This window comes from Labeo rohita, chromosome 19 (assembly GCF_022985175.1).
Source record: "Labeo rohita strain BAU-BD-2019 chromosome 19, IGBB_LRoh.1.0, whole genome shotgun sequence".
Lineage (NCBI taxonomy): Eukaryota > Metazoa > Chordata > Actinopteri > Cypriniformes > Cyprinidae > Labeo > Labeo rohita.
Window position 1 is genome coordinate 22,914,133 of NC_066887.1, and position 9,494 is coordinate 22,923,626.

The following is a 9,494-nucleotide window of genomic DNA, read 5'->3' on the forward strand; positions in this document are numbered from 1 at the left end:
ATGAATAAAAAGATCCGAAGATCAGCATTTATCTGAAATAAAAACGGTTTGTAACATTATACCGTTCAAAAGCATGAAGTCAGTATAATTTTTTTTATAAAAATATAAAATATATAAAATATATAAAAATATTTTTATTTAGCAAGGATGCTTTAAATGGATCAAAAGTGATAATAAAGACATTTATAATGTTACAAAATATTTCTATTTCAGATAAATGCTGTTATTCTGAACTTCTATTCATCAAAGAAACCTGAGAAAATTCTACTCATGCTGTTATGCTGTTTTCAACATAATAATAATTTAGCAGCAAATCATAATATTAGAATGATTTCTGAAGGATCATGTGACTGGAGTAATGATGTTAAAAATTCAGCTTTGAAAGCATGGGAACAAATTACATTTTAAAATATATTCAAATAGAAAAAATATTTCACAGTTTTACTGTTTTTGCTGTATTTTGGATCAAATAAATGCAGGCTTGGTAGACAGAAGAGGCTTCTTTAAAAAACATTAAAATCTTTTGACTGGCAGTGTACACATTTATAATAAATTAAAAATTGCTACAAAAAGAACAAGTAAAATAAATAAATTAATAAAAACCTCTTAACAGATTGTGAATGACGTTACAGACACATTACAATGAGATTCAAACAATCAAACACAAGGAAAGCATCCAAATGCGTGGATCTTCTTTAAATACTTCTCTGTAATATTCCAGGAATCTTAGGGTTTTTACTCTTTATAAGACGAATACATGTTAGAAGTGTTTAATTCACTTTTTAAAGATCCACCGAGGAGGACGTTTTACGCCGAGGAAGCACGTCATTGCAGGGCGGAAGTTTCATCTGACGTGGCATGAGGGGCGGAAACGCTTGTTTGTGTTTTGGTTCTAAAGGGGAAGTTGCGAGAGAGAAAAGAAAGGAGGAGACTTGATCGGGGTTGGTAAAATTCCCAGTAACCGACCCCAATAATAAGGAAAACCTCTCAAAAATTTGAGCACCCCGTCGTCGGAAATCAGTTCACGCAACCTGTCGGCTGACATTCAGGTAAAAAAACACCGAATACCTCCGTTGTATGTGCCGTTTTCAGCTTTGGCGTATCCCTCAAGCTAGTTAGCCACTTTAGCTAGCTAGATTTCGTCAAAAATGTTACAGGCCCCTTGTTCTTATTCAGCCCACACAAGTCATCAAACCAGATCTCTTCAGCCTAATACATACATTATACATGTTGTTGTTCCTGAGAAGCGTGAATATATGTTTATAGTGGTATGCTTAGCTGAGGCTTATGTCGGAATGCAGTTTGGGTGCAAATAGGGTGGGAATGCTGGAGTTAAAGTTATCTGCAGCTTATCAGCTTACTATATTATCGTTATTATCTGATTCCCAGAGGTATATAGCCGATCACTGTGGTTTAACAGACTTGGCATTTGATCTGATGTGGGCTGTCTTTGCGAGAAACAAGACAGCTTGTTCCTTGGCTTGAGGCTCAGGGGTGGGTTGAAAATAGAGGAATTGTTAAAGTAAGGTGTACTTAAGTCCAACCAATGTCGACTTGCTCGTCTTTATGGTTATGAAGTGCTGTGGTGTTGATAATACAGGGTTATTTTGGGCGTATGATTCATGCACAGGATGACTGTGTGTCAACCTTCAACAAAAATCACACGTTTGTTTTGTTAGGCCTGTCATCAAAATGAGACCTCAATCTGACCAGCAGCACTTGAGTAAAACCTCTCACAGGTGATGAGACTTTTGCAATGTCATGGCTTGTTTCATAAGCTGTGCTTTTTTGTTTCGCTTTTGTAATTTTCTATGCAAGCCTCGCCAATGTGTGAAAAGACAAATGTGGTTTTTAATGTCAGCTGCTGTACATACCAGATAGATGAACACACAGCAGATTTGGCATGGCTTGTGCCATAAACCAGACATACCAGGCTTGCTTCTTAAGGAGTCGGTTCATGTCCTGATTATGCAGATAGAGATCCTGTTGTTGATCTGATGCAAGTGTCAAAGCAGGTCTTGGTTTCTTTTAGAGAAAGATCAGTTTATGATGATGCAACGCCGCAGCAGCCACAGGAGCATCAGGGGTCTGTTTTTATGTTCTCCTATTTCACAACAGCAGTAACTGTGCAGTTTTGACATGGAAAATGTTTTTTCCTGCTGTTTCAAGCCTTGAGGTCACCACCACAGTAAATGTCTATCAGATTCCTTGGGTTTTATTGCCATCATCCGAGTTGAGGTCTATATCTCTGGTATTGTATCCCAGGTATGTGTAGTCATTCTGAAGGCTGAGGTACTTAATTGTGAAGTGACATGTTTCCCCAGCTGTTGAATTGTTGCGTCGGGCTAAGCGAGCATGCTTGTTTTGACTGCTAACTCAGGACATTCTGTGCTAGAACGGGTTACCATGGCTACAGACATTTATTTCTGCAAGGATTTTCAGCAATGTTAAATTATGTTTAACAAAACTATTGATTTTCCCGTTTTTGATGCATGGTTAGTCTGTAGCAATATTTGGAATTTCCACTGTCACTGAAGACTTTTATTAAATATATTATATAATTTATTTGAATATATTATTAAATGTAATTCATTTCTGTAATTGCAATGCTGAATTTTTGTCAGTCATCATTACTCTAGTCTTCAGTGTCGCATGATATTTCAGAAAAGCATTTTAATATGTTGCTTCAGAGCTCTAGAAATTAGTTCTCATTTCTTCTTATTATGAATGTTGAAAACAGTTGTGCTGCTTAATATTTTTGTGAAAAATGGTGAAAATGTTGTTCATCGTCTTAATAAATAATTATTTTATTTTGAATTAGCTCCTAAAACTCATAATAAAACACATATGAAGAGTTTATTTGCAAAAACACAAATAACTGTTATCATGTTTTTATTTCGCTAGCTGTATTTATTTGTTATATTGTATTAATCAAAATAACCCAACTGCCGTTTGATTGAGATTAATTGGAATGCACAATGAGAAAAGTTTTGAAAATTGTTAAAACCAAAATAATCTGTTTTTGCAAATGAACTCTTCATGTTTTTACTTTATTACTGAAGAATTTTAATCATATTAGTCCTTTTTTAATTGAATTCATCAGATGATTTTATAGTCTGAATTATTAGACTGATTTTTTTTTTTTTTTTAATCATTCTTACCAAACATTTTTATTGGACTGTATTGTTTCTAACCTAAATAGGAAACAGTTTTATTCAGAGATGTGGTTTTATAACTGTTTATTTAAAAAAAGTCTCACCTGAATGTTTTTTAGATTATGTTGCCTAGTATTAACCTTAAATATCTTTTAATAATTGTATGATTTTGTTATTTATTCAGTTTTTTCCTTGACGATAGCCTTGCTGCTGACATGGCAATAAAAATAAATAATTAAAATAAAAAATAAAATAAAAATTATATAAAAGTAAAAATAAATATAGTAATAAAAACAAATAAAAATATAAATAAATAAAAAATTAGTCCTTACCCAGTAATGGCAAAGTAATTTTATCATGTAACAAAACTGTGTAATTGGCAGCTTAATGTCATATATTCAGCTATAAGGAAGAAAAAAATGGCCGAGATGTGTAAATCCAATTATTTTTGTATAATCCATTGGTTTTAGTCTAAAAATGTGCATGTCTCAAAACCAAAAATAGCATTTGAGTTACTTGCCGCTATCACTATAGCCAAGATGAGTGATTCCCTGTACGAGAGCTCTGAATAGAGAAAAAAAAGAGAAGAAAGAAAAGATCTTTGTCTATAGTCAACATGAAAGTGCTCTTTTTCATTTCTCTTTTTTGGTTACATGTTGTCCTGTGCAGCCAGTACTGGGACAGCTCTCAGTGTGTGTGTGACCGCTTAAAGGAGACGGGGTGATTGACGACTGTCATGGCCAATAGGGGAGGAGCAACACGCCCCAACGGGTCCAACGCGGGCAATAAGATCTGCCAGTTTAAACTGGTCTTGCTAGGAGAGTCGGCTGTGGGAAAGTCCAGCCTCGTACTGCGCTTCGTCAAGGGGCAGTTTCACGAGTTTCAGGAGAGCACAATAGGAGGTAGGGTTTTTTTGTATTTAAATTTACGTGTACCTGTTTGCACATGTTCTCAACGACCTTTCTTTTTTGCTTCTAGCGGCCTTCCTTACACAGACGGTGTGCTTGGATGACACAACGGTAAAGTTTGAGATTTGGGACACAGCCGGACAGGAGCGCTACCACAGTTTGGCCCCCATGTACTATAGAGGTGCCCAGGCTGCCATTGTAGTTTATGACATCACCAATGAGGTGAGTAGATATGTTTTGTTTTGAGTATCTGTGTTTTATACAGTGACTCACTTTGTCCTACTGTCACATTTCTCTGTTCTGCTTCCGTTATCGTGCCTTTCGCTTTCTTCACCTTGAAGGAGTCGTTTGCAAGAGCAAAGAACTGGGTTAAGGAGCTTCAGAGGCAGGCCAGTCCAAACATTGTCATCGCACTGTCTGGGAACAAGGCTGACCTTGCCAACAAGAGAGCTGTGGACTTCCAGGTATACATGACTTCACAATAAGAACAGAGAGAGCTTTTATATCTGACCATTGCTGTCTCCCTCACCTGAGCCGTTTTATTTACAGGATGCTCAGTCTTATGCAGAAGACAACAATTTGCTGTTCATGGAGACATCAGCAAAGACTTCCATGAATGTCAATGAGATCTTCATGGCCATTGGTAAGGGTTTACCTTATAGTACAGTGATGTTTTAATATATTTATAAGATTTTGTAAATGCACATATTTTTTGTGATGCTTTGGTGCTGAGGTGTTTTATTAATTAATAGATTATTATTTGGGAAATGATTATTAATAATACTTGGTTTTAATCAAATTAAATGGGTAACGCTTTGCAATAAGGTGTCATTTGTTAACATTAGTTAAAGTATTAATAAACATGAACAAACTATGTTAATAGTTGCTCATTGTTAGTTCATGTTAGTTCAAAGTGTGTTAACTATGTTAACGAACACAACTTTTGATTTTAATAATGCATTAGTAAATTCTGAAACTAATAAATCCTGTAGAAATATTGTTAATTCTTAGATCATGGTAACTAAAGCAGTTGACTAATGTTATCTAATGAAACCTTATTGTAACCTGTTAACATGAAATATTTTAATGGAAATTTGTTTTTAATGTTTATAATATTTATTAGGGATGTGCCCAAATCTGAATACCGTGTTCAGAAAGGAAATGACTTGTACTATGGAACCCCTAAAGGGAATAATTACAAGATGGGAATATTGGAAAAAAATATATTTCAATGCTTTCTCTCACAATTATACAGTTGGGTAATTATACTGTATATAATGTGTGGGGCATTGAAATCACTTTTGAATGTGTGCTCGCTTTTTACTTTCACTTTCGAGATTCGCAATCACACGTTACCGGAGCGGCAGTACTTGCCTCACATTTTACAAGATGATTGTCAGTGGTGCTCAGGATGTGCAAATCATTCATCATTGTTCTATCAGCCCGAAGTATACTTGCACCTTTACGTGTATGCAAGGAACAGCGCACAGGACGTGTGATGCGAATGTCATCTTTAGAATAATATGCGCGTACTCTACGTGCACCACATGATTTTTGCAAACGTGCATACTTTGTATGCGCACGTTGCATGTGCGCATGGACATTATTTTGCAGTAATCCGTTGTTTCACAAGGTGGCAACACTGTCCCAGGCCGTTGTTTCAGAGACGGAACAACAGCAACAAAATAGTGGAGACTGCAACAGACATGCACATTGACAAGCACTTGTCAGCGAGAGGACATGACTACTCGGCTTTGGTTTAAAAAAGGTCAAAAATATTTATTATCGTTGCCGCCGATAGCCTTGTAGGAAATGTCCCGACATATGGTGCAGTTGCACCTCAGGTGTCCCGAGATCGAATCCCGCCTCGTGGACCTTTCCTGGTCCCAACCCCGTCTCTCTCTCTTTCACTCACTTCCTGTCATATCTCCACTGTCCTGTCGAAGAAAAATTAAAAACACCAAAAAATTTAAATACTGTTTTTTTTTTGGTCATAACTCACGACATGGATGAAGCTTTCTAGAGCGCATGTGTCGACCGCCTGCGTTCACACACAAGATCAAATGGAGTATACTTTGAAAGGATATGCGTTTGAGTGTACACATGTGCTAGCGAAGTATGCTTTTTGGCTTTACTCTGTTTATGTGGTAAGGGAAATTTTATGTACTGTAATACAACATGCTGCCACTAGCAAGCAGCTAACCAATCTCCTTTAGTGGCTCCGTAGAACAAGTTATTATTTTTCTGTGCCTTTCTGAATACAGATTTATTCTTCAGGCACATCTCTATCACAGTAATATTTTTTTTTTAAAATGAGTACTTTTATTTAGAAAAGGATGCATTAAATAGATAAAAAATGACAAATTATTATAATGTTGCAAAATATTTCCATTAAAAACTATTCTTTTGAACTTTCTGTTAATCAAAGAATCCTGAAAAACAAAAACAAAATAAAGGTTTACCGTTTTCACAAAATATTAAGCAGCAACTGTTTGCAACTTTGATGATAATGAGAAATGTTTCTTGAGCACCAAATCATTTTGTTAGAATGATTTCTGAAGGATCATGTGACATCAAAGATAAGAGTAATGCAGACTGAAAATTCAACTTTGCATCACATATTATTATAAAATATGTCAAAATATATTAAAATGGAATGATTTTTTTAAACTGTTATAATATTAATGTTTTTTTTTTTTTAAAGGGGTCATGAACTGCCTTTGTTTTTTATTTTGTACTGTTCTCTGAGGTCCACTCATAATGTTATCAAGATTTGTACATCAAAAAAACATCATAATTTAGAATAAGCTGTTTTCTGTCCCATTTTTAACCCCCCTCATCAGAACGCTCTGCTTGATTAGGGATGGTGGATTGCAGACTCGAAAGTAAACGCCCACTGCTATGATTGGCTAATGTTTGACAACCTACATTCTTCACAGATGGACGCTGTTGTGATTTAGGTCAAAGATGCATAAATAACTCAATACATGTTAGGGATGGGACAATAAATCGTTGTAACACGAATCGAGAAATGATTCAGCATCGATTCTGAGGTTTTCCGAACACATGGTGATTCTGCTGTTAAAATGTAAGCTCAGAATCGATTCCAAAGAGAATCGCGATGCATTCGGAAGATAGTCGGCACAGCATCCTCTTTCAATAAGCTGTTTTTAGACTAACAAGAAAGCTTTGGGTTCTGAAATAGTACAGTGACCTTGTATGTCAAAAGATCAAGGCAATTTTGGTTTCTCAGTACATGACTCCTTTAAACTAAAACCAGCCTTTGAGAGCATAAGAATCTTCTTTAAAAAACATTATGAAGTGTTCCAGTGTTAATTTCTTGTTTCTTGTCTCTCTTCAGCGAAAAGGTTGCCTAAGAACGAGCCCCAAGCTGCCGGAGCCAACAGCGGGCGGAGTAGGGGCGTGGACCTTACAGAGACAGCCCAACCCACTAAGGCCCCCTGCTGCAGCAACTAATGCAAAACAAACCCCCCCTCACCAAACTCTGTTACCGCAACAACTAACGCAAGGTCCCGCCCTCCAACTTGGTTTTTGACTAACTAATGAAATGCCTCCGCTTTCCCCATTTTCCACAACTCTCTTACGCTGTAACAAAAGCTCTGCCCCGCCCATGTATCTGCGGTGTTTTTGTTTTGTTGTTTTTCTGTAAAGACCCAGGCCTCTTACTGTATTCATGCTTAAGGTCATGCCTTGTCTCCAAACTGTAATATATGCCGTCACAGATATCCATCAAAAAAAAAAAAAAAAAAAAAAAAAAATTCTCTGAATGCCATTTGCCTGACCAGGATGAAAGGGGTGGGGCCTCTGCAAGGGTTCACCTGCCCTGTCATATTTCAGAACTCTACAGTTGCTCTTCTTTTCTCAAATCTTTTTTTTATGATTTAGTTTTATAGAAATGTACTTCTCTGAATGATGGATGCATGTATCACTACAAAGCCTGAAAAAGGTAAATCAAAGTTTTAACCTTATCCAACGGCACACATAGTGAGAGAGGACGTGACAAATTACCCTGGCCCTTTTGCTCCACCCCGTCTCTTTCCCTCTCGCTTTGATTCTGGATGTCCCAGCGGCTCTGTTCAGTGGCAGACTGCCCACTTCCTGAGGCTACACCGCCAACAAAAAGCCCACCTCCTTCTTAACCACACACACTTATCCAAGATCCCGCCCCCTTGTTATTCTCTCGCCAGTTAGCAAGCCTTCACTTTTTTTGTCAGCATTATTGGCACCGTCCTATAACTGAGTGAATATGTGGCTGCGCTTTCATTCAGCATAAAAGGCCTAAACTAAAAAACAAAAACAACAAAAAAAAAAAGTCTGCATACGGGATAAGTAACTTCCCCTTCACAAAAAAACATGCACCAGTCACGCTCACACTCTTCTGGTTCTAACTCACCCAGGTGTTTCTTACTCCATGCCTTGCACTAATTTTTGGTCATGATATTATCTCTTGCAAGTACAGCCAGAGTGATATAAATATATATAAATAATTTTCTGTAAATAGGGTGTTGCAATGTATTCGTCTTTTCCATTTACTGTTGCAGGACTAATGCTTGATAGGGAGTTAGATAATCATTAAAAAAAAAAACAATTGTACAGTAACCAAGAATTGCTTTAATAGGGGTTTGGAGTTATGTTTCTTTTTCACAAATGGTTAAATTATAATCAATGGTGGTCTTATAAAAATGTATGTAGTGTTATTAACAAAAAAAAAAAAAGCTTTTCTTTAGTGGTCTGTTTTGTAATTTTCATGAGAAAGCAAAAACAAATGCTTTTGTCACTAAACAGTGTCCACATCGACCGATTACGGTAGTTCTTCCTCTGCTTCTCTTCCCAGTATCGGACGACACATACACTTTTAACATTCTCTCAAACTTCTACCTTTCAGGATACTGGTACCACATAAATTCGCTGCTACATTCAATTTTGTCTTTTTTTTTTTTTTTGTTTGTTTTTTTTAGCGATTCCCCCTTTGAGACTAAAACTGCAGTTACCTAAATATTGCTGTTAATGTATCAAATAAATTTCTTATAAATGGTATTGATAATATTGTGTGTTCAGAGGGCCAAATTAACTTCTAGTCTTATCACTGAGTGGAATTCCCATCACAGTGCGAATTCTTGTGTAATAGCATTTGTTTGTGATAATGACCCATAATAAGTAAATTGTACCTTGAGTCACAACACTTATTTGTTTGCTCATAAAGAACTGATTGCTGATTTTATTCTGTGACTGATTGCAGATAAGCTTCATTTTACAAAGTGTTTTCCTATTTCCTTATAGTAAGTCCTGTCTGATTTATGATTACCTGTTTTTTGACAGGTGATCAGTATTTAATTGCCATTATTGTTGTTTTACACTACGAGTCAAAAGTTTTTGAACAGTAAGATTTTGTAATGTTTTTTTAAAGAAG

General features: G+C 36.3%; 1 protein-coding gene across 1 annotated transcript; it reads left to right on the plus strand.

The window, feature by feature from the left end:
• Positions 1-884: 884 nt before the first annotated feature.
• rab5aa (RAB5A, member RAS oncogene family, a) lies at positions 885-9,305 on the plus strand. Its single transcript, XM_051136396.1, has 6 exons — positions 885-1,049; positions 3,825-4,057; positions 4,134-4,285; positions 4,405-4,527; positions 4,613-4,706; positions 7,425-9,305. The coding sequence occupies exons 2-6, from the start codon at positions 3,892-3,894 to the stop codon at positions 7,538-7,540; spliced, it is 651 nt and encodes a 216-aa protein (XP_050992353.1). The 5' UTR covers positions 885-1,049; positions 3,825-3,891; the 3' UTR covers positions 7,541-9,305.
• The last annotated feature ends 189 nt before the right edge of the window (positions 9,306-9,494 follow it).

Excerpts from the sequence above, each read along its gene's own strand:
- rab5aa (XM_051136396.1), top strand. The coding sequence starts at position 3,892 with ATGGCCAATAGGGGAGGAGCAACACGCCCCAACGGGTCCAACGCGGGC. Across the intron at positions 4,058-4,133 it reads TCAGGAGAGCACAATAGGAG|CGGCCTTCCTTACACAGACG; the intron begins GTAGGGTTTTTT and ends TTTTGCTTCTAG. Across the intron at positions 4,528-4,612 it reads AGAGAGCTGTGGACTTCCAG|GATGCTCAGTCTTATGCAGA; the intron begins GTATACATGACT and ends TTTTATTTACAG.